This window comes from Egretta garzetta, unplaced genomic scaffold, assembly GCF_000687185.1.
Source record: "Egretta garzetta isolate BGI_Z169 unplaced genomic scaffold, ASM68718v1 scaffold693, whole genome shotgun sequence".
NCBI classification, from domain to species: Eukaryota; Metazoa; Chordata; class Aves; order Pelecaniformes; family Ardeidae; genus Egretta; species Egretta garzetta.
This window is the reverse complement of record NW_009259178.1, coordinates 1100970-1126956: the sequence shown is the minus strand read 5'-3', so window position 1 is coordinate 1126956 and position 25987 is coordinate 1100970. Positions and strand designations below refer to the sequence as shown.

Below are 25987 nucleotides of genomic sequence, written 5' to 3'. Positions count from 1 at the left end.
CTTGTACAGACACATCATCAGAGTAGCCAATACAAAACTACACACACACGAACATACACTCTTAAAAAGTTTTTATTAATTTTCATTGTTTTTTTTCTTAAAAAAAACAAACCCGTCAGTGCAACAGTTCAGTATCCCCTTCCTATCCCCCATCAGTAAGCAGTAATTTTAAAATCAGGAAATACCGAGTGCTGAAGCCAATGGGTTAGCATTTTGCTATTATTTCCTTCTGTCAAACTCTGAAAAAGTCCTCTGTATAAATTAAACAATGAAAAAAATGTTATTTTCAATTCTATGTCATTACAGTCAACAGAATCATAATAATGCATCTAAAATGTGTGTCCACAATATATCAGGTATACATTTTTGGGAAAAGAAAAAAAGGAAAAAAAAAATATGACATTCTAGGCTTGTTAAAAGGATAATGGTCCCATATTTTTATTAACAGGTTAGCAAAACAAAATCCAATGGATTACAATATTTACATGTTATTTGAAAAATAAAGTAGTGATAAAAGCATGTCACAATCATTATTTCTTTTTTTTTTTTTTTTTTTTTTCTTTTTCATTTTTGGTAACCATTACAAACACCCAATCCAGGTATGGAACTGTTTAAATACATTTGAAATGAGGCCAATTAAAAAACAAATACAGACACAAAATGTGTATTTATACTTGTCCCTCCAATGTGTTTTTCCATGATGTTCCCTCCCTACTTCAAAAAACAAAAGCAAAAAAGAACCCCAACAAAAAATCAAAAGAATCCCCCTAACACACAACTGATGAATCCCCAAAAAGCAAAACACCATGCTTCTCAAGTAGCACTTATTCCACAAATGCAACATTTTTGCCATCAATTTTATGTGAAGCTCTCTAGGACACCGTTTCCTCAGCAGCTTCCTATTTCCCCCCTCCCCCTCCCACCGATCCCCCCCAAAACAAAAAAAACAAACGAAGACACATGCATTTCTAAAACTAGGTTTCAGTCAAGTACTTTCTACTTTTTGGAAAGAAACTCTTTTTTTGTTTGTTTTTTTTGGTTTTTTTGTTTGTTTTTTTGTTTTTTTTGTTTTTCTTTTTTTTGTTCACAATCAGAACATACCGTGGGCACCAGATCCTGTATTCGTTGCTCAGGCAAAACGCCTGTGGAGTTTGGTAGGCTTTCCACCCAAGAAGTAGTGCAGGATCAGCCACTTAGGTATGCAGGTTTCTATTCACTCTACGCTGCTCCCCTCACACTAAAAGCTAAGGAGGAGGGGAAAAACTTAGCAACTCCATCTTTGAATCGAGTAGAAGTAGTTCTCCAGGCTCAAGGTCGTGTGTAACGATTTCACCTCCGCTTGCATAAAGATGTTTTAACAGACACCCCTCCCTCCCACCGCACCAAAACAAAAAGAAAACACGCACACCACAGACAGAAGAAAAAAAGGCAGCCAATCTTAACAAAAAGTTACTGGTGTGAGACTGATAGATGTTAGTATGACAAGCAACAGAACGGTTATGAGGACCCATGTGTTTGGCCCGCGAGCTGCATAGCTGTGCCGTAAGTTTGGTTCTTTAGGTTTTTTTTAAAAAAAAAAAGTTAAAACTTCTTTGTTATTTCCATATGTTTAAAATTAACAACAACAACAACAACAACAACAACAAAAAGTTCTATTCACAAGACCTAGTCTCCTTTCCCTGTCCCCCCCCTCAAAAAGAAATACTCATTTTACATGAGAAACCTAATTGTGCTGTATTTGTAACACCTCAGGTTGATAGAAAATAAACATGTGGCAAACAAAACCGCACAATCAGTCACATGAAATCTATCAAATCCTAAAATTATAACTGAATACTAACAAACAGCTTACCTGGAATAACGGATGACAATTCACAAACAGTTATCTAGGAATTAAAGTCTCTCTCTCTTTTTTTTTGTTTTTTTTTTTACTAAAATAATTAAAAAAATCACAGTATTTTAAGAAATAAAACCCACACTGGGATTTTAAGCACAATTTGTTTTCCTTTCTTTAAAACTTTTTTCTTCCTCCATTCACCACCTTGCCCAGCAGTCTCTCTACATTTAACCACAACAACAACAGGTAGTACTGACAAATGCAGAGATCTCCCTTGGTTAATTCTGAGGTACTAGGAAACAGGTGACTGTTTTAAGCAAAGCAGTTTCTGTTTTGTTTTTGTTTTCATTTTTTTTTTTCTCTTTTTTTTTCTTTTCTAAAGCAGTTGCATTCAGTCTGGAAAAGCATTATGTATTAAAACTAGAAAAACGCACACAAATTTGTGCGTTGAAAAGTCATCCCCCCCACTTCTTCCATGCTCACGATGCTTCCATTCACAAACAATCCAAGTCTCCACTGCAAAGCACGATGTGTAATGTAGGAATACGGGGAGTTGCTTCATTAGTCCAAGATGAATGTAACTTCCCGTTGTCAAGATCCAGAAGAAAAGATGCAGTGATGTAATGGAGCCACTTATTCCATCACTTAAATAACTTTAATATACACACACTCACACAGGTACCAGTGCTTTGAAAATAGATCATTCAGTCCTAAAAGCAGCTTTATTTCTTCCTTCTGCCCACCCCCCCCACCCACCCCACCCCGTTCATCACTGTTCAAGTAGGTTGATTAGAATCACACCAAACGCTTATTCATTTTTGGCCTCCGAGTTGTCTTGGAGAGGTTTGTCAGCAGCTACCACGCTGACCGCTGTTTCGCTGTTGCAGGAATAGTCCACCACCATTTTCTCAATGCCTTCTTTTTCTTCTGGCAGTGTGCTAACTGTTTCTTCTGTGTCTTCCTTTGGCTGGCTGTCCTCACTGGTCCTGTGCTTGCTTTCATTCAGTGCCCTAGAAAGCCGAGCAGCAAGAAAACAGAAACACTTACAGTCGATATAGAGAACAGCAAAGCCAATCACATGAGGGAGAGAAGCAGATCACTTTCTAAAAATGGTGGATGCAAGAAGCCACACCATTGCCACCTCACACTCAAAAGGAGAGGCAGTGGAATGAAGCTACCAGTGGGACCCATGACATTCTAGTTTTGAAACCAAATCTTTATTTGCTGTACACTGGGACAGATGTGAGATCAGCGGGAACAACCCCAATCCTGACTTTTAAAAGTTTACTCCTCTTTCCCCAGTCCCTCATAAACAAGAACTTACAACGCACCAAACAAAGGCAAAGGAAAAGAGTAGTCTTCCCAAAGAGTTAATGATCCAATAAAACTTTTTATAGGTCGCAACATTTCGAGTACTCGTATTTAGGCAGACAAGATTAAGGGTAAGAGAAGTAGTATTTCTCATCCGATCATAGTTGACCTACAATACTGTATTCAAATGTCTTCTACATGTCAGCAACCTTGAATGAAATCTACTCTTTGAAGAAACTCTGGTCAGCAAAGAGATCTTCATCAAAAGAAGGAAAATGATTGTTCCAGAGATGCCTATCTTATCTGTGATGCGTATCATCCCACAGTCTGCAAACTGCTACAGAAAGGCAAAGATCTTCACTATGAAGATGAACTAGTGAACTTCTCTATGCACATTTTAGGACAAGTTCATTTGGATTGATTTTACTTCCCTTGAAGGTCTTGACATTTCTCTGCACATTTCATTGCACTGCTTTGCAAGTTTAGCTGTGAGCATGTGAAAGATATAACAATGAAGAGGAAAAAACCCCAGTTCCTTCCCAGAACATCCTGTAAAATTTCTGCCATCTTTATGCTGCTCTGCTGGCAGGCAAACCCAACAGTACACTCAGGTGAAGTTAATCCTGGCCAAGTGGTATTCACCTTGGGACAATCTTAAGTTTTAGAATCACAGTTAAACCCTACAGTCTACAGTCACCCGGGGCAACAGAGTTGAAAAAGATGAACAGGAACTTCCCAGGGAGACACATCGGATTACCATATATACACTTGTGATAGACAGAATTGCTCTTCATAGAACTGTGTTTGCTTTCACCGCTGGGCTTTTTGGGAAGTGTGAAATGGGGTGGGATGGGGTGGGGGAAAAGCACAAAGATCTACTTTGGCTGTTTGGCAAAGGAATGTAAACCAACTTACATGCCGTGTCTCAGCACGTGTCGCTCCCACTCAGAGCCTTCTGTAAACGATCGGCCACAGAACTCGCATGGGAAACGTTTCTCTGGAGCACCACTGTCAGGAAACATCATGGGATCTGGAAAAAGACAGCACAGCCTGTGAATTCAGAAGTGCCAGGGCAAGAAGGGACCACTGTGATCCTACTCTGATCCCCTCTGCTGCACCTTCTCATCCCAGAGAGGAAAAAGGACCTACCTATCAAATAACTGTGCTTGTGAAAACACAACTCCCCCAAAGCAAAATGACACTGCAAGCGACAAATCTCATCCTAAGTCTTAAAGCACCTCTGCAAATAAGGGTAACCAGTTACCACTCCCTGTTCCTGTATTTCAGCAAATGAAGGGACTGTGGAGCTTTAATTCAAAACCAAAACTGAGAGGTTTAGGGCTGAAATGGCTTGAAAGCAAGATCAAAAAATCCACTAAAGCCCACCTGTAATTTTTGAATTGGTAGTAAAAATTTTAGGAAACAAAGACTTGATATATTTAACATGTGATCCTCATAAGAAATAGGTATCCCTTCATCATGAAGTCTCATGGGTTAAGTCCCGCATTTTAACTGCATAGGTGTTTCATCCCGTCCTAATCTTTTATACAAAGTGCTTGGGGCCTCATTTGCAGAAGTGTCAAGCACCTAGTAATACGAGTGAAGTCACTGGCAGCTCAGGGAGCGGTGTTTCTGAAAGCCAAGCTCCATGTGAACACAGCCAGCTTTAACAAAAGATGAAACATTTTCTCACAAATTAAGAAGATCACCACACAAGCCATTAAAAATAATTGCATGGACTATCTCACTTGATTCTTTTGCTGGAAATGAGACAGCACCATCTGCTCAGAGCATTAATTCCTTAGCAGGGATTATCTTAAGCAAGAAATCAACAGAATGTCGTTCTGACTCCTCCCAAACTACATAATAAAAGAAAAGGGATTTTGCTTCATCTTAGTTCTGATCCCTGCTCACTTGATTTCTTCACTCTCAGATTTACTCTGTTCAAGATCAGCCTATGAACTTTAAATTGTCCACACATTCCCTATTATTCATATGTAAGTCCTGTAAATGTATTTCTGTGACACATTTCTCACTAGTTAGCCTTTACTAAAGTTTTATATGGAATAGTTCTTAACATCATTTTTTGCCTCTTCCCCCTGAAAGAAAAAACCCCACTTAGTATTTCTTACTGCCAGTGATTTATTATGTGGTTAAATATCACAAAGCAAGGTGCTGTGTCAAGAGGAGCACCAGAATATAAGTCAATGCCTTTAGTTCAGTGTACACTTGGATTTTAATGTCTTATGTGTGGTACAAATTTATAAACACACGGCAACACACAGACTAGTCATGGTACAGGGACAAACATTTATGGGAGGTAAAAGCTTTAGAGGCAAACGCTGCTGTTCTGTACAAGAACATACCTACTGTATAGCACAAAAGAGGAAGTTTATTCTGGGCCTCTGCAGCGAGGAGATATGCAACACAGAGGCTGTTTTGCTCAGATAGGGAGGAGTTGGTGTTGTTCATCCTGGAGAAGAGAAGGCTCCGGGGAGACCTTATTGCGGCCTCTCAATTCTTAAAGGGGGCTTATGATAAAGATGGAGAGAGACTTTTTACCAGGGCCCGTAGGGGTAATGGTTTTAAACTGAAAGAAGGTAGGTTTAGATTGGATGTAAGGAAGAAATTTTGTAAGATGAAGGTGTTAAGTCACTGGAACAGGTTGCCCAGAGAAGGTGCAGATGCCCCATCATTAGAAGTGTCCAAAGTCAGGTTGGTCAGGGCTTTAAGCAACCTGATCTAGTGAAAGATGTCTCCGCCCATGGAATGGGGGTTGGACTGTATGATCTTTAAAGGTCCCTTCCAACCCAAACCAGTCTGTGATTTATACTTGCAACTCCCATTAAAATTAGCAAGCACTACTCCAGTAAATCCATCACCTCTTCAGAAAACACTATCTTATTCACCCTACATCCTGATCAGTTTTGCTTCTAGGGCTGTGAATTTTGACTACTTCCCTGGAGAAGTATCAGAAGCTGCTCTTCTCTGGGGCCTGCAGAAGAGAAGTAACAGACTGCACAGACACCTGACCCCTCTGCGGTTTTCCTGCATCACACATACAAGCACTCATGGACATTTATTTTTGTCTACTGTGGAAAAACACCTCTCGATTCCAGTTTCTGCTAAGACCAAGGCATAAAGGTCAGTAAAGAGAGAGAGTCCCTCTGGGATGCAGTCCCTCCCAGAGGGAGCTGGTTCTTTCCACGGTATATGCCAGACACCCTGTTTTTCTCCCCTCACCTTCCTCCTCCCAGGTCAATATATTTTCTACTATCCTTTACCAGCAGCCAACGATTCCCTTCCTTTCCCATCCAAGACAGCACTTCAGCTCTGCTGCCCTTCTCTGGTCCACTGTCTAGCAGCCCATTTGGAGAAGCAACACACTTCTTTGCACCTTCAGTACTGCACATACCAGCCTGAAGTCAAAGCGGCAAATCTAGGCAGCTGTTTGACTCATGGGAAGAAACCCTGGTTCTGCCAATGTCATGGATTTCAGAGGGTTCAGACAGCATTTGCTTCCAGATACTCTGAGCGTACAGAAGCACTCTCAGCAAATCCCACTTCCTGCTAAGATCACAAAGGCTAGAATTGTCAAAAGTACCCAAGTGACATACAGGGTTACACAGTTTGATGTGGTTTGAAAGCTCTGACAGAATTAGCCACTGTGACAGGCTATGTTTAAAACCATAGGTCTGGTCCTCTGCTAACAGGGCAAACCATTTCTGTGTAAGAACCATCTTCTGAAAATCCATAGGGAGATGTCACCATGCGAGTCAGCATCCAGCCACGCCTTCAGTTCCTGTCTCACTGGGACATTTTTCAAAAGTGTACCTTGCATCTTGCAACTTATAGTAGTAATTCAAAACTTGTCTAGGAAAGTATTATCAGTACAACTGGGTCTTTTCTAAATACCCTTGCTGTAGTAGACATAAGGGTTTTCTGCATTTTATATCTATTTTAGTGCAATATATTGCAAATAGTAACAGGTTAAAAAGGAGAAAACACAATAATGGTGAAACATCGACCCTACAGGCCAGTCAGGAAAGAGCAGCTGCAAAACAAACTTGGAAATATGCATGACTTTTTTAGCCTGTCCATCTGAACAAGCTCGCAGAAACCATTTTAGACAGTCACAGATGAAAAAAAACCACAGAAAAAGGTGAAAAAAGTACAAAATAAAAATTAGAATTATTAAGACACTATCCATTGCTTAACTATTGATCACATGAAACATGGGGATAACACTGTTATAACACTTACCTGTTATCCTTGCAAATTTAAATCTGCAGCATAGAAGGTGACATTTTTACATTTTCACAGTGTAACCTAAAGCCAGTTTAAACCATGAGCTTCACCTTGGGCTGTCCCCCTCCCCACGGTGCATTTACAGGGATTTGTAAGGCTTGGCAGACAGCACCTTCTTCTCCTTGGTCTAGATACCATGGCTTCCAAGGTCACTTCAGCACCTGTGCTTGTATGTAATGCTAAGCTAATCCTCACAAGGACAGCATGACTCTTCATCCCCTGCTAGCTGTGGGTCTATACAAAACATTAATCACCCTGCTGCATCTGCAACTAAGGTGAGCTGGTCCTTTAGTCAAATCATTACACAACCACTGTTCCAGCTATGAAGCTCTGAGGGTTGAAGCTGTCCCTGGACAGACACCCAAGCATGTCTCCACATGAGTTACTAATGTTGAACTTTGAAATGCATACAGAACAAACATCCCTTTAGGTCCTCCTCCAATTTTTCTACTGCTCTACCCAAGATCTTGTGAAGAATATTTTTCATTAGAACAGAAATGGTTTCCTATCTAACTCACTTCCTTTCTCATTTAAATAAAAGCTGTCACTAACCACAGTTGAAGTGAAGTGCTGGTGGTAAGAGCAGACCGAATCTGTGCTGCAGGGACACTAAACAAAAGCAAAGACACTCGGGTCTTACTATTAAAAGGTAAGAAGCATAGTCTGAGCCCCTCCTGTTCTGTAAACAACCTGTGAATCCCGAAATTGGAATTTTTCAAGGTCTGAAAAAATGTAGGGAGACACATTTTCTTTTTGAACAACTCCTGAGCAAGTTTGAAAGCTGAAAATTCAGGAGGAAAAAAGTAAACATGGTGGTGTACCTTTACCTAAAGCACACAGAACTTGGCTAACTGTGGTCATCAGCATTAAGAGGGTGGGTGACCCCAGGAACCTGACATTCAGACATCACAGGGCTAAAGATGTTAAAGAGCTGTGAACATACTGCCTTTTACTGATGAATGGTGCACCAGAACAGACTAGACAACACACAGTTTACACCACATACTGTAATAACCTGGTTTTCATGGGGGAAGGTTGTTGAAAGGACAAGAAACCCTTAGTTCAATTTACCCAATTTACCCAAAACTTAAATTTAAATTTCCTTGCTGATCTAACTTCAGCCAAACCAAAAGCATTAACAAGCACATGGCCTAGCCTCGCTGAAGTCAGTGGAATTAGTCTTAGGTATCAACTTAGGCACATACTTAAATACACAACGGTACAGTGGGGCATGGACTTACCCTGGCTCCAGAGCTGCCAACTGCAGCAACTGCAACAGGACTGACTCTATCTGACAAGGAATGCTGGGCACAAGTTAATAACAGCTCATAAAAAAAGTTTGGCCACAACCTCTTCATCCTCCACTTGAACAATGCCGAGTGAAAAGCTGAAAATTGGTTACCAAAACAGAAAATCTGACAGACCACTAAAATACTCCACTTGCACAGTTTTCCAAGCCCTTATAGATGTTATCTGCATGGGCAGATAAGTCACAGATGCTATCTGTGTTTTCTCATAGTAAGTATTTTCTTAACAGACAGAAAACTTGTAATAAGGATTAGAAACATGAGATTCCCCCAGGAGCAGCGTCTTCACAAAAGCCCCATTCTGCTCCTGCTGGCATGCCTGTATGGCTCTACAGGAATGTGCTATAGAGTCAACAGCTGGCCTTGCTTGGTGGGACTGGTGGGGCATGTTGCAGTGCCAAAAAAAAAAGCACAAAAAGCTGCACTGACCTCTCTCTTCAGTTTTGGGGCTTAACTCTTCTTCTTTTTCTTCTTCATCACTGCTGGAGCTCTCTGTTTTCCCCTTCATTTGTTCCAACTGGTCCAAGTTAACCCGTCCAACCAGCTCAAAATTACGACTCACCTTTGAAAGAAACGTTTCTGTCAGCAATCAGGACAATCATCTAATCAGAAAAATCATTGTATACACAAAACAAAATTGAGTACACTCCAAAGCCTGCTCAGCTAGAGGTGACATGCAGTAACCTAATCAAATTAACACTAATTTCCTTTCAATGATAGTGATTCTTCTTTTGCTGTTTATTCTGCATTTCTCATTTTTGTTTTTTAAAAATTAATGACACTCAGTAAACCCCCCTCATTTCTTCCTGGTTTTGATGTATTAAAACAAAAAAAAAATCCAAGAAATGCGAAACACTTGAAGCTGTATCCTCTTTTTGTGAGACCATTCAACCACTGTGATCAGACGCTGCTATTGCACATCCACACCGAATGAAAATTCTTTGTGACTTTTTCAGCTTCATTCATGAAAGGAAGGGTCTTTTACTCAGCACATGGTTGCTGTGTGCCACATACACTTTCACTCATTAATAACAGATTAATTTTCATTATGAAGGGCTGCAAAGTGCTTTACAAACTGATACACAGCCTGTAATGGGAACACTTCACCCAGCAGTCAAATTCAGCTAACCCTAGGGTGAAATGCACCAGCTACTTAACAGCTCACAGCAGCAGTATGAAAGGAGCAGCTTAGGGCACAGAAGTCAAGAACTCTACCACATCCAACAGAAACAGCAGAGGAACAGTCCAGATTTACAGTAGAGGCAGAGAGCGTGGAGCACGACCAGGACACTAGGGCTAATACTTGTTGGATGACAAGTGCCCTCTGAGCTCATTGATCACTGCTGGGAAGGGTTTTGGATTCATCTTTCATGCAAAGAGACAGCTCTCCAGCAGCACAGGCACTGAGCCACAAAGGCAGAGAGGATGCAGACGGAGGAATGAGCGCAGTACAACACCTCCTGCAAGATGCTGAATGAAATATCAACACCCACTGACTATTTTTTATCCCTCTCTGGGAACGGGAATGTGAATGAACCTAAGGAGCATATGAATTAAAATGTAGTGTATCTCCAGATAGCAAACTATCCTAAATGTGGTGGTGTGCAGATTCCTAGCACTTCTCCATACAGACAGCTGTGATGAGGTTCTCTGACTTAACATGTTACCCACTGAGATTTAAACAAACAAGACCACATGCAAGGCACTTACTTCAACTCAGCTCATTCAAGGCAACTCTTTAAGGTGCAATGTATCACTCAGGTATCCGAGCCCAGAACATTTGGACACAAATTAGTGAGAGAGAAATTACCAAAGAGAAATGGGGAAAAGATACCCTAAACTACCAGCACCAGCACTGTAGGTGCAGATTGGCAGGGAGAGAGCTAAGTAAGGGAATAATCTTCCCAGCCTGATGCACCATGTCAAAAGAAAAAGGAATAGTGCCTCCTGGATACGCCAGGTGCCTTGCTGTGGTGACTTTGAGGCTGTGGAGCACCTCACGTACTGTATGAATTGCAGAAGACGCTCCAGAAGTAATAAAGAGGGCAGATAAGTACAGCAGGCCAATGTGAGTTTACAGAGTTTGTTTTTATAAGAGAGCCAAATATTTTTTAAGCATAAAAAGTTTTGCTGGGACTTCTGCTGCTAATACTGTCAATATAAATGTATTTGGCTGTACGGAAAGTGTCATTCAGTCAATGAAGTAGGAGTGAGTTTTCAGTGAGGACCTGGGCAGCTCAGCTCCAACAGGTGGAGGCATATAGCTGCCTCCCCTGGACATGTGACAAGGAAGCACTCTAGCAAATACCCCAAAACATACCTCAGATCCAGAACTGAAGCGTCTCTCAGCTACACAGCTCACAGTTACAGAAATTCAAAGCTAACAGTCTGTGGAAGCCTTTAATGACTTCTCAAAGACTCGATCAGGTCTGCACTCGGGCACTCCACAAAAAGTCCAAAGCAGTCTTAACTTAGGACCAGCTTATTCTTGCTGTTTATCTTTCCCTTGTTAAATGTAAACGGGGATGTATTGCCCTCTTTGTTATTAAGATACGCATGGCATGTCATGCTGCTGAAGTTGCCAGAGCAATCTTATGTTTGGAATCTCCTGCCTTTTAGAGAGGCTGAATCACACAGCCTTAATATTGTTTCACAACCCTTTCTTCCCCCCTCTTTAAATAAACCTAGCATACACAAGTGCCTTTTCCAGAGAATCATGCTCTGCATGTAACAGTCTAATCAATCTGAACAGCTTTAGAAACCCTCAATTTTGAGTTTCTGAAAAAAAAAAAAAGAAATAATAGAAAACAGAGGAAGTGAATCCCAACATGGGATTAGTTTCCAGATTTGGGGAGGGAGATTAAAAAACCCCAATGGCAAGTTGGCTACTTAAGAGTTGACATGCAGGTAAATACAGCATTTGCAAAGAGTAGATTGCTACAAATTAAAACTATTTGGATGTTACCTTGTGCTCATCTCGAAGGTGAGCGTCCAGCTCCTCTGTGTGTTTGGTCTCATAGTAGCAGAGTTGGCATTTGTAAGGTTTCAGTTCATTGTGCTTCTCTATGTGCTGCTGCAAGCTCTCATCACTGGAGCAGGTAAAGGTACACTTATCACAGCGGAAAACAACTCCCTGCAAGTACTTTGACAGTTTGGAACGGCAGACTTCAATGGGAACGACCCGCTCTTCTGTAGGGACAGGACAACATTCACTTAACAAATTTTATGAAATACCAGGCCCACATGTCAACAGTTTGGGCACTACCACCCACATGAGCAATAGGATCTGCTATATGGGTAGACAGTCCATCTATAAAGGAATGGGAGCTAAGCTGGACTGACAGAAAAACCACAAGACAACAATTCTTCCTGCAATGGCAGGGTTAATCCTCCAAGGCTACAAATGCAGGTGTCCTCACAAATGTAACTGCTTCTTGGGTGAAGAGGATGGGAATGGAGGTTTTGGGGCAAATGAGACTTCCATCTGTGAGTCCTGGTAGCAGAGCTTGGCAATACAAGACTGCTTGAAATGTAACAAACAAGGAAGCTGCAGGGTGCTTCCCAATGCATCATCCTGCTGGACCTATAAAAATCAGAGCTGGTGTCCTCACCATCACATCTGAAGCTACCCTCTGGGGACTGAAAGGGTAAACAAGGCAGCACCTTTTCCTGGAAGGGGCCATGCAGTTCAGCCAGGGTCAGAAACTTCCCAATACACCACAGTTTTCAGAAAGCTCAGATTCAAAATCTGCATGCGTGTCATGTCACACTTCCCACAGTTCAGACCACGGATACAAGCATATACTGAAAATGCTCTTGCTGAGCTTTTACACTCTCCACTTCTCAAACAAAGCACCGCTGTTTAACAGAGCAGCAATTAATTCCAGTCATTTGACAGAGCCAGAATCCAATGTGCGTAACGCTCATCCACTGTGGCTCCCCCCAAGCTCCGAGCTCTGCACACAAGGAAAACCCCAAATTTGACACTTCAGCTGAGGGTCACCAGAAGATCCTCATTATGGGTTTTTGCTACTGTATTGGCCTTTTGAACTAGAACACTGAAATTTAGTATTGTTACTCCCTATGGACCACAGATTAAAGGAGGAGTTTGTTCCTCCGAATGCAGGTCCATCCCTAATGATGGATTAAAACAAACAAACTAAAAAACCAGGCCTGAATCTCAGGTGATAGACATGAAGGCTATGGCAATGTGAGGCATGGAAATCCACATACAGATCTGAGCCAATGGGCCCTTTTCTTTAGTGAGGAGGGTAATACCACATCCAAAGACAACTTCAGAAATACAAACTCCCTTAGGGTTTCTGGAAGGTGGTAAAAGCTCCACTCTTCATCCACTTTTGGACAATCCACATGCCACTGCTGCTTACAAGCCTTTTTCTACAGTCCAACAAAATACACCATCCTGCTCAGCTTCTCTCTGAACACAAGAGTTATCCTATCTTGTAACTTCCTCTTTGGCGTCTTGAAAAAGTGGAAATTTTCCCCAAAGCTCTACCTTTGAAAAAAAAAAAACAAAACCCACAAACAAAAAACCCCAAACCCAAACTTGTGGACTTGTACTTCTTTTCTACACCAATAACTAGCTGTAAAGATACCAAGCTTTGGCCATTCAGGGTGGGAAAAGGGGAGGGGAGAATAGGGTCTAAAAGACAACAGAATTTAAAGCTGTGATTCTGGGGCCATAGGATGACTTTTTACAAGGTTGTTGCAGCTGTGTGCTTTTGAACTCACTGAAATAGGTGATGTAGCTGGCTTTAAAAGTGAAAAAGTGAAGTTTTCAAAAAGAGATACTAATTAAAATACTTGAAAATTCACTTTTCCTCTAGCACCTGACATAGATTAAAAAAACCTAAAACATGGGATGGTATAAAACTTTTTATCTACCAGTCCAGAGTAATGCAGCATTCCCTAATTCACATTAGTTAAACCTGTTATCTCACAATCACATACACACTCCCCAAATCAAAGGCAGCACAGTAACAAGAGAAAAGCAAAATAAACATAAACATGAATTCTAGCCCAAAGGGTTTCATTTTCAGTGGATGATTTAGTATTTTTTACATGATGTATTCATGTCAGTGAATTTCCTCCAAGCAATGATTTTGGAATTTGCAGGGTTATTTGGATCCAGAACCTCACATTTTGTGAGGTGATGCTCTCATCTCCAGCTTGTCCCTACAAAGCTCTATTTAATTACTCATTTAGAATGCACTTATCACATCTGGGCCACTGACAAAATTACAGCAAACTATAAGGCCCCATACACAAATTGAAAGAAGTAGTCCATGTGTAGACGTCTTCAAAGTTCAGCAGTGTCTAAACAAAGACTACTGTATATGCCTCACAAAAAGATACCCTGAGTTGTTTAACATTTAGCAAGAGGTGCAATTAAAAAACAACATCAAAATAAACACCTAAAAAGCATCATCTTGGTTTAAGAAATCAAATCCTTCCACTAGACTGAAATATTCAGGCTAACTGTAATGCAGATCAGAGGTTAAATTGAAAGGCCATTAATGCACTAGGTAGTTGCAGTACAGAAACTCAAAGCAGATGTTTTTTTGCTCAAGGCATAAAAGAGCCCATGACTCTGTCCGTCCTTAGTTTTAAGGAAAAAATCTTTACTCAGCAACACACCACGGCATATACATGTTATTTCCTTCCCTTCAAGGTAAACCAAGAACAAACAAATCAGTCTTACTATCTAGACACAAACCAATTATTCAGTCATGTTGGGTGTTTGAAAATACGCATTTTTGCCTGCAAATCCAAGCTACAGTCACAGAACATACAGCATTTGCATTCCTGTAGCCAAAAGCAAGCACAGCACAAGGGTTCTGCATGTATAAATGAAGCTGTGTGTAGAAGGGATAATGCCAGAAACAACCACGTGCAAGGAATCATGATATGTAGCAAGGAAGCCTTTGGGAAGGCAGATGAATTTGAAAATTTGACTTTTTTATCTTAAAGTTACTATTCAAGAGAAATGGGTGTGATTTCTATTAAATGGAAGAACAAAATCACTATTTGTACCAGGAAGAGAATAAAATGATCGCTAAAAGAAGAAAAAATAATGCCCTGAGGATTTTAAAGTAGACCCAATAGTAATCTTGGTAAATTGCATCCAGCCCTGGAGAATACCAATGTGTTTCAAAATGCATGATGAGAATGCTACTGGAAGGGATAATGAAAAATAATTGCATTGTCCAGACTAAATTGAAGGCCAGCACCTCTGCTGGCCACTGAGCAAGAGTTGTGTCTCCTCTCCCCAGGCTTGCCTGTCACAAAGGCCAGGAAGAACTTGAGAGCCAAACTTTTTCTCTTCACCTACCTGCACAGCAGCCTCTAGCTGTGTTAGTCCCCTGCTACAGGCCACCTGTACTGAGTCTGTGCTCCATCTGTACCCTCAGACGGGACAGTGAATTGCTTTTATACTGATGAGGAATAGGCATGGAAGAAGGCTCTTGGAAGCTTCCTATTTGCCCTCATTCTTAATGGGAAGCAAACTCCTGCCTAATTTTTTCTCACTAGGCATTCGGGCTTCTAGCTGATAATGCTTTAGCCCTGTAAAACTCAGCTTCTGTGCCACTCATTAAGAGGAAAATACACTCTCCATTTCAAGCACATGCTGCTTCACCAAGGATTAGGGGTACAGCAACTTGGAAGTAATGCAAGAGTCACGCATTTGCAAACATGTCTTTTTACACAGGAGGAACGTTAACTATGAACAGATCAAATCCTTCACTCTTGATTTTACACACTGCACCGCTCCATCTACCTCAAAACTAGCTTTCTTGGACCACAGCTCAGGGCTATGCCCTTGTTGTACCAATGCAATGGCTACAAAAAAGGAATGCTATCTCAGACTACATTCACTGTCCCTCAATCTCTCTTTCAGTGCACGCTAATTCTTGTCAAAATTGTCTGCTTCAGCTGCCACACAATTAAACACAATGCTAGAGGGTTTTTTAGCTGGATATCTGTGCCAGAAAGAACTTTAAGGAAGGATCCTACTTTGTTACCTGGATGATTAATGCCAGAGAAAACCTTTGTCCTTCCCTCAGTGGCCTTGGAGATTCTTTATCAGCTATAATCCCATTTGCATTAAAACTTCTTTTACTCTGTTTCACCTCTCCCAGTGCTCTAGTGGGTATAATATCATGTCCTTTGCTATCAGCTTTGTTTCAGCAGCACAAAGGCTCAAGGCTGGTTTGTGCAACTGAAGCAACAGGTCTACAAAAACAGATCCATAGTATCACTTACCCAGGAGGCAACCACCTCCTTGCAACTGGGTTGGAAACAGGTCTATACAGGCAGTACAGCTGCTTGAGCTTATGAAGTTCTCTTCAACTTCTCTTCAACATTTCCAGTGTCAAGTCTACTCATTATAGAAAAAAATCCCTAACTAAGCCCACCCAGTTCTCCCTCAGACTGTCTTTCTGTATTTTAAAGGTCCTGAAGTGTCCAGTGGAGCCCTGGCACAGCCACGAAACAGAGCACACCTCAGCAGCACTTGGAACCGCACGGTCCCCTGCACAGGGGTTAATTAAACCTTCCTCTCCTCTGAAGTGAGCTGGTTCTGGAGTATGTCCTGAAGCTGGGCAAAATTTGACACAGCAACACTTTCAAAGACAGGAAGTAAAAGCTAAAGCATCTGCCAAACTCTTACAACCAAATAAGGCAGCTTTGCAATGGGCTTTCTGAATCACTGACAGGTCATTTTTCCCAGATTCCCCTCAGAATAGCCCTGCTAGCAGTCAGAAATTTGTATGAACTCTGCCAACCTCAGTGCTTTGGTACAAGAGGGACTTTAAGCTACCAACACTGAAAGTGGTATGTTACAAGGAATTACTATAGTGCTTGTCACACCAGGATCTCCTCCAGGAAAAAGATGGCATGCAGAACTTGTGTTTGCTCACCACCAATACCCTACTGTGAAACTCTGCCCAACCTGCAAGCAGGCAGAGTGCCATCCCAACACATGGGTTTGGATTTCGGCAGCCAACAGACCATCTACAAGCATCAAGTGTGATAGCTATGGGCAGGATTCCCAGCCCAGAGAGCCCAAACAGCTGTCTCTTCTGAGCTAGCAAGCCCACAGTTAATAGAATATAGAAATCCCTAATCCCACTTTTAGCTGGCTTAAAAAAAGAAGGGCGAGGTGGAGGCAGAAAAGGAGTTTTAAAGAAAAACAAAAATATAATTCTTGTTTTGATCCTAAGAATGCTGAAGAGAAAAAATTCAAGCAAGCAATTAAGGGATATTTTGGGGCCTGTATGGTTAGTTAATACACCTTGTCACAGAGTTTATGATAGCAAGGCCTTTATAATAACAAGGATATAAGCAGGAAACAACTCTGGCCTAGTTCAGAGCTGTAAATTAGGGCAACTCTCGCTAAACAGGTGTTTGATGACTGTTAACCTCTCTAGAGGAAAAGCTTAAAAACAATTTTAAATCTGCCCTGTTTCAGCACTGGCAAACTTTGAATTTTACAGGAAATAAATAAGATGCGTCATTTAGGAATGAAACAAAAGATACTCAAGGGCCAATGACTTATTCAACATACTTGTCCTCATGTACAGAGAGAGGAAAATTGAATGATAAATGGAGAGGGGAAAATTTAATCAAACCAGTCTGAAAGACAAGGGCATCGTTCAGCATTCCCCTCATCAGATACAGACACATACAGGGATATTGTTACCTCTGTGCAGAACTATATGGTCAATCATGTTGCGTTTATATTTGGTGTGATATAGGCAAAGAGGACAGCGAAGGTCTTTGGGTCCTTCCTCAGGAACTGCCGAATGCCCAGCTTCCACGTGCATAGTAAAAGCAGATCTGTGAAACGGGAGGGAGAGATGGAAGCAGTCAGAAGAGGTGTGCAGGGAACGATGAAGTGTCACAGCTCTATAAGGGACGTGTCATGTAAAATGGTACAGATACCTCTCAGCCTTGTCTTCACAGTGCCACATGGCATTTCAGCAGGGCTACTCACATGAGTAACACATGAGCAGAGGTATTTGCAGGCTTGTATCCTCAAGTAGCAAACACTCATTCTGACATATTCTTTTGCATGGATTGCTCTATAGTCACATTGCTATAGTTAAGACAGCAAAAGAATTCCCATCTTTCATGCTCATCATTTGTCTTCAGGCTGAAATATTCAGTGTAGGTTTTCTGGCAAAGTTTAAATTTTTAGCAAGTTCAACAAAATCTATCAACTGTTCTGGACTTGCAGAGGTGAGGACAGACTTATTTCTGGAGGCAGATAACATCCTTAACCACCTCTGTCTTTGTAGGACAAGCCCAAAACCAGCTAAAATGTTTAGATTCAGGATAGAAAACAGACTTGTGTTCACAGTGAGTTTGTCACTGAATAATTAAGTTTTAAAGCATCAGCTACAAGGATCTGAAAACCCAAGAATAAGAATACTCTACTTATTAACGTTGAGGAATGAATGAATACTCCACAGTACTTCTGAACAAAAAATTTCATGCTGGCATTACACTGGCCGCATACTTAAAAGTTGCAAGAGACATGCACAGAGAGGAAATTAACTGTACACCTATCTAACCACAAGCTCAGCTACCAAAACGAGAGGTGTCTGTAAACTTGGGACACTTGGTCATTTTTTCCTAAAGCAGTGAGTGGTAAAGCTTGCAAAAGCTAAGGAGCTTGCCACATTGAACTGGAGTTAGAAGTCTCTCTGAAGTTCTCAAGACTGTTAGCTTGAACACAAAGCAACTTATTAACACAACTGGCTTTGAGCCCAATCCAGCGACCACTGAATTCTACAGGTGTATTTCTATCTATGAATGCTTTCATGCATTTAAGTTTCTATGGTAAGTTTAAGAGGGGACTGGTATGGGGTTTTTTGTCTGATCCCCCCCCCCCCCTCCTTTTTTTTAAAGACAGAAAACATGCTGTGCTTCTAAAAGAAGCAAGACTTAATCCTTGAATGTTTGAGACACCACATGAAAGAACACTACTCCCTTATGCAACTATGATGCAACTATGAACATGTTTAAATGCTGCTTGATTTCAGATGATTTCATTTCATCCAGGTAGAAGAAAATGGCACTCACAAGATATGAACAGATTGAACAGACCTGACAATTGCTGGTGATCTTTAAGACAGATAGCAATCAGGATATAAAGCACAAGCAGCAATTTTTACCATAGAGGCAGCAAGGGGCTGAAGCAACAGGAGCTAGAGACATACAACTAGAGGTTACTTTTGTGTGGATTCTCTCAGGTTTGTGCTCAATATTTTTTTCAACAGAACTCCTCCCCGTTATCCAGTCATACTGTTTACTGTCACCAGCCTCCTAAGAACTTAACAAGTTTGAGACCTCAAATGTCAGCTCAGGGTGTTATGCTCGAGGGTCCAGCATATCAGGAGGAAATGATGAACAGCACAGGTGCATAGGCCTTTTGTTTTCTTATGGAACAGCAGCTAAAAACACACACACAAACACACACAGCACTGAGTTTTTACATTTTGCACATCTAATTGGATTTTCTGACATGTCTCTATATGCTATATGCTAGAGAATGCTATGCATTTCAGCTAGATAGACAGCAGGAGAAATAAAAGTCACAGGAGAGAGGTTTCTTCAGAAAAGTGATATAAACTCCCTTGTCTCCCTGGGACACTTGATTGTTCCATGCTTCATGCTGGTTGCGCCAGGAAATGACCTTATTTTTGTAGAGAAAATTTTCACACTTGAGGATAAGGGTAGTCCTCTAATTGCCTATGCTGAGGAAAAAAGTACTACCTGTACCGTTTCCTCCAGCAAGTAAAACCTACTGCAAGGACTTACTGTGCTTTTGTCTGCAGCAGATGGTACCGGCTGTTGTAGGAAAGAGGAAAATGGATTACATGGATGCTGCTGTGATCTGGCATGGTATTTCCTATGTTCCTCTCCCTGGTCAGCAGTGGCCATGTTTCTGTTAGCTACAGCCAGCTCTCAAAGATCTCAGAAGTTTTTTCAAGTGCTAAAAAAACCCTTATGAGTTCAGTTTTATCTGTTTTTCACGGTACTTACTTAAAGCCTGTATAAAAGGAACAATCTTTGCACTTGAAGAGTTTTTTCCCTCCGTGCTTGTCACGGTAGTGACGCCGAATGCTCTGTATGTAACCCGAGGAGAATTCACAAAATTCACAGTTAAGGATGGCTTCTGTTTTTTCCACTCCTGCAGCACTCCCAGAAAGTGGGATTGGGCTGATGTTGTTGTTGTTCCTGGCCAAAGCTGCCGACTGGTAGTGGTTCAACTGCTGCTGAACATCAGGAGGCTCAGAGTATGAAGAGTCTGTAGAGAAACAGAGGGAAGTTGTTATTCCAGGTGGATCAACAAATCTAAAAAGCTTTGAGGCCTGCTCCGGCACCTACTGGCTTTTAAAAGAGGTTGATCAAGGTGTTCGTTATGAAATCCACCAACAGCTTTCTGAAGGTATTAAGAAAAAGAGCTGTAGCACTTCTCAATCTAATCTAATGTGTATTCTACAATTTAAAAAGGTGATCAGCGTAAAATACGCTTTTTAGACCTGATCTGGGGAAGAAAGAAGTGACAGATTTAAATTAAAAGTAGTTATAAAGAAGTCTGGTTTTAAGACACTAATTTGTGAAGGTAAAGCACGTTAATCATACTGCCAAGTGTTTACATGTTTGGTGCATTAATCAGACCAGATCCTCTCAAATGTCTTATGCCAGTTTACACCAGATGAAGCTCTGGCACAGGATACATTTAAGTAGCCTATCTAAAATTCAAAAAAAAAAAAAAAAAAAGAAAAAGAAAAGTAAGAGGATACTCTTCCCTACTCATTTATGGAATTATTTAAGAAATCCACATCAAAAGTTAACATTAACAAAATGATACAATTTTACTTTGTCACATTTGAAGCAGTCTTCACAAAAGGTAAATTCAAGTTCTCCTAGGTGATGATGTTTGAAATGAAGTCATCACTGGAAAAAAAGATATTTAATCATAAATTCCAGTAAAGCAAACTTCTAAACCATATTTCGTTAGAGGCTGTTAAGTTTTGCTATACTGAGAAAGAGGTCTCTTTATATAGATGTCTGTATAGATGCATCCCTTCTACAACTCAGCAGAACTCTTGTCACACCATTTTTATGGCACATGGAAAAACACAGTCCAGAAATGTCTCAGTACTGAAACTGAAAGCTATAATACTTTAGTTGGACTCCCCAAAAAAGGAGGGGGAGAGGGTAGTGTTGAATCTTTCCCAACACACTGCTTGAACATAGAGGTTAGGAATTCATCTGCTTTGTCCTATATAACCCACAGCTGCCCATGAATGGCACAAATGAAAGCAGATGAATAAAGCACAGATGAATTTCAGTGTAACTTTCCTGAAAAGGAGACAAAAGACTTTTCTTAAGCGTTCTGGAAGAAGGGGGGAAAAAAAGAGGCAGGGGGCAGGTGGGAAGTCAGGAAACAAACTGTACCAGCCACCTCCTGCTTTGATGAGTACTTCATTTTCCAAAGCTTAATTCCCGGATGCTGGATATGTAGGAATTCTCTAACAGGCATACTTGTGGGAACTTAACACCATCCATTCTAACCAATTAGTACGGAGAAACAAAAGGCAAACAGGCCTATACAGCATTCAGTGCGGGGACTTCTCCACCTGTCTTCAACAGAGTAAAATGCTTGCTTTCTTTTCTCACTACCACAGAAGGGGGTTATACATGCCGAGAAACGAAAACCAAACCAAGAACAACAAAAAACCCAAACACACAAACAGAACACAAGCAGGAGAGAAATGTCTCTGGGCTGCCCTGGCTTCATCACCAGGTGTACAGCAAAGACAAAGGCAAAGACATGAATGAAATACTTTTTGGTTTTCCCATCCAAGCCTCATGAACTGAAGCTGGATTATAATGCAACATTTATCATCTCTTGTTTCCACCACTTCTACTGCAGGTTTGCTCACCATGAGGGCTCACAGCAAGCTCCACCCATTCAAATGTCAAGACTTCCTTTTCCTTATGTTTGAAACAAGATCCCCAGTTCCTTTACTTTAGCACAGGACAGGCCTGAGGAGCTGCAAACCTCTGCAGAAGTCTGTTCTCCCTCAAAGGCAGCAACTGTGAGCTCACCCTGTTTAGACCTTGAGGCCCAAAACAAAGCCTGTGGTTCAGAGCAGATTTGCTGACTCGCGTACCTGCAGCCTTATGTATGGGCTACTGGGTTCAATGCTTCCAAAAGCTAAAAACCCAGATATACAGATTTCCTGACAAGGATACGGCAGCCCAAAAAAAGCTCACAGCACTGGAAACAGTTATTTTGTATGTTGACTAGTCAAATTACTTTTAAGGTATTGATTAAAGTCTAGTTTGTAGCTTTACTCTTCCATTCCTCAGGAAGAAGGGATCAAAAATTTCCAATGAATCATCAAGGTTCCTAGCCAAAACCTCAGTGATATCCACTGCAAAGAAAGCTACAGGTTTAAAAACAATTATGTTCAGAACAAGGAAGTTTTGTTGTTGTTTTGAAGATCTACTATAGTTCAGATATTTTTACTTCCCCTATCATCTGTTGTCTATTATTCCAGCTTTGGAACTTTCAATCGGTTATTTATGTAATTTTGTGGCATCTCACATGTAAAAACTACAGAAGTATATAGCTATATGTCTATTCCCCCAGGATAAAAAAAGTATACAAAGTAGCCTTCCTTGTCATCAGGAACAGCCAAAAGCAAATTCTACCTTTAATATTTGAATCCTTACTTTCGTTCAACCAGGATTCATTCACCTTACAGTTTTTAATATATTGCTCCGTTACCAATAAGATAGTTACAATATTTACAGGAAAAAAAGCCACCTGAAGAGCTTATATGGAGAATCTTAAACACTTAAAGAATGGTAGCATCCATGTCCCTAGTTCTGTCTTTCCCTTTTCCCTTGCCAAATGCCTTCATTATTTTGAAATCCTTTTGGACTGCAAGATTTAGCACTTCCTGAAGAAAAACACCCAGGATTAACATGTGTGTATAGGGCTTCTGTTGGTTTCTGGGAATCAGCTTGCCAGACAGCTACCCTAGCATGCAGGTGCAACCCAGCTCCACCAGGAACACTTTGGACAGACTCCAAAGCTGACTAAAGGCATGGGAGGTTTTCCACCGACTTCAGTGAACCACACTTTTTCATGCCCCCTCCAAAACCAGTGAAGGCAGTGGAAAGAAAGCAACTGACTTGAGTTTGCTTCCAAACATGCATTTTAGCACACAGCACAGAATGAACTGCCAACAAATATGAAACAGATGATGGGGTTGAGGTTTGGGATTTTTTAATTTATTTTTCAAAAGCAGTACCTGAGAGAAGGACTACGGAGGCAAATCCACAGCCAAGGAGCAACAGCACTGCCTTAAGCTGGCAGAGTGCTTCTACACAGGCACCTCCTCTATTCCTGTTGAAGAGTGGGATGATGTTCCAAACAGCTCTGCATGTACTTCAGTGCTGGGCTGACTTAAGATGTTGACCAAGTATTGTTAAGAGCCTTAGCATTTACACAAGCCTCAAGCTGCTGTGCACCAAACTGCTGGACACCTTTTGGTGGTGTTGCTGTAACAACAGGATGCCTGGATATAAGAGTAGAGAACGAAGGAGGAAGAGAGCAGAGCTTTTCCCTCAGAACTGACCAACAATTGAGTCATGGCTCTACACAATGCAAGTTCCATCTCAGTCTTTCTCCTGCATCCCAAGTGCAAAGTGTTACAACCTTGACCTGGAGCAGGAAAGGGGTCTAGTCATCCACGTCTGAAAAATGTAAAATGGCCTTAGAAGCCTACATCAAAGTCAGAAAGCAGAAGAAAGATATTAAAATAAGCAAAGGGAAGAGTTACAAGAATTTGTGTTAAGTTATGTAAAACACAACAGCAAAGAGAAAACATGAATGGGAAGAAAATGAAGAAAAATGAAACACCAGTAAGTACCAATTACATGTTAAAGAAAAAATGTCATTTTTTTCTTTGAGCAGCCTCAACGCAGCACAAGAAAATAAAACATGTTCACATATACAATGCAAGGAAAGAAAACGGACTACTTAGCCCTGACTGATTTAAAACAGTCAAACAAACAAGAAAAGCCCACACCAAACCCACCAAGATCCATACTTAAAAGTAATTTTATCTAAAATAAATGGAAGGATTTCACCGTGCAACTCCAAAAGCAAGGTAACAGCATGGCATGATCTGATGTAAAAAGAAGGACACCTACAGTCATGCCAAGAGGCAAAAATTAAGAGTAACTGATGTAGTCAAAAACAGAACAGCAGCGATGCAAATCTCAATTTTCAGATTTTGCATGTCACAACTACCTACAGACTATCTGCACAGGAAGAATAACAAGGCTAGAAAGTAGTGTAATCCCTGCCAGCACCTATGGATCTAAAAGACCACAGAATCTACCCTCAGTATATAACAACATTCTCATATCCAAATGCGGAAATGACTAGTTGAAAGGAAAGCAGTAGAAATGACTGTCCACATGGTGCCCCATCAACACAGCCGTATCTAAATTACTGCTGTGTGCTGGTAATAATACGTAAGTAAGTCTCATAGTGTCTCTGCATGGGGTGAAGAGGGACAGCATTTCCAGAGTGCCTAAAACACTTAAATGCCTGGTAAGTGATGTTACCACCCTGAAAACTTCATTCAGAGTACAGACACAAAGACTGGCACAATGAGTCTTTCAACAACACTGGAAGCATGCACAGTCTCCACTACAACGCAAAGCGATCATGAAAATGCAGCTTGATGCACACCTACGTACCCTAGGATCATACACTGGGGAAAATATACAATGAAAACCCACCACAGAAGCAAAATGAAAATCCCAGTTGTCGTGGATCATCTGCAGCACAAAACATGTTTTAGAAACCTAAAAGAAGAAAAACTTGGGATCTTTTCCGAAGAAAAAAAACCCTTAAAGATTCTGATTTGGATACATAAATTTACTCAGAAATGAAATTATATTGTTTATAGTTATAAATATATATATATGCACACAGTTTTTTGTATAGTGTGTGTATATGTATGTAACACATAACTATAACTATATAGTGATAGATACATATATGTGTAGGTATTATCAGATCTACTGAGGAACACATATGCAACAGCAAAACACACTAATGCAAGACACCTAAACCAAACAACAACAGACCAGAAATACACGTGGACACATCTAAGTAAGCGACACTGAGCAGCCGTTGAGAAACCAGAGGAAAAAGTACCTACTAGGGGAAAGAAATCAAATCACTGCTTCATCCTTTTAGGGTGAACAGAACTAGATGTATTTAACACAAGCATTTGCATGCCTGCACAATGAGGGATAGGGATAGAGGGAGAAACACTGTTCAGGAAAAGCAACTGTTTGAGTACACTGGAAAGCAAGGTTATTGCATTTGCAAACTGCTAATAACTGAATAGCTCAATGACCAGAAGGAGACAGTGGAAGATAAAAATGACGATGCCACGCTTTCCTGGTATATCCACACAGAAAGATCTAGCAAAGTCAAAAGAGATCAGCATTTGCATGACAAATGAAACTGGGGAAGGGAATGTTTGGCTGCTGAGATAAGAAAAAACCAAAGAGAATCTATAAATAACAAAAAGCGCTTAAAAATGCTTTGGGGGGAAAAAAGGGAATGTAGTAACAATACAGGCCTAGGACATTATGGATCTGTGAGAAAAAGTCCTGAAGAGACTAAAAGGAAAATATTTGGAATGCTAATTAATTTTCCCTGAATTCATTCACGTAAAGAGAAGATTTCTATAAAGAATAACAGAAAAATTCCAAGGAATCAAGAAAAGCAGCAGACAAATGGTTTCCTCTGGATAGAAACATATTTGTGAAATGAAATAAAGATGCAATACTATACCAAAAATACCAACAAACACAAAATATATGCCTAAAAGCACCAAGGATTGAACTAATAATAATTACTACTTTAAAAGGCATAAGATAAGGCTAAGAGTGGAATTTATGAAATTTAGGAACATAATTCAATGGGACTCAAAATTACCAGCTCACTGAGTGGTAGGATAGCATATAGTCATGAATGGCAACAGCTTGAAAAGTGGGAAGGTGACAAAGCAGGGTGTCATATAAAGATTGTCAAGACTACACACATTTGTTCACTTTATGCCATGCAGCACTGACCTGGAAGGAAGAA

At 40.7% G+C, this 25987-nt stretch overlaps 1 protein-coding gene across 1 annotated transcript in view; it reads right to left on the bottom strand.

Annotated features, from left to right (window-relative positions):
• Nucleotides 1–2608: 2608 nt before the first annotated feature.
• ZNF462 (zinc finger protein 462) overlaps nt 2609–25987 on the bottom strand; it is a 49570-nt gene continuing 26191 nt past the window's right edge. The window contains exons 7-12 of the mRNA XM_009635599.2: nt 19834–20098; nt 17486–17622; nt 11729–11952; nt 9193–9325; nt 4064–4178; nt 2609–2847 (exon numbers count right to left, since the gene is read on the bottom strand). Of these exons, the coding sequence (XP_009633894.1) occupies nt 2646–2847; nt 4064–4178; nt 9193–9325; nt 11729–11952; nt 17486–17622; nt 19834–20098 (1076 nt within the window). The 3' untranslated portion in view covers nt 2609–2645. The remainder of the gene's footprint in view (nt 2848–4063; nt 4179–9192; nt 9326–11728; nt 11953–17485; nt 17623–19833; nt 20099–25987) is intronic.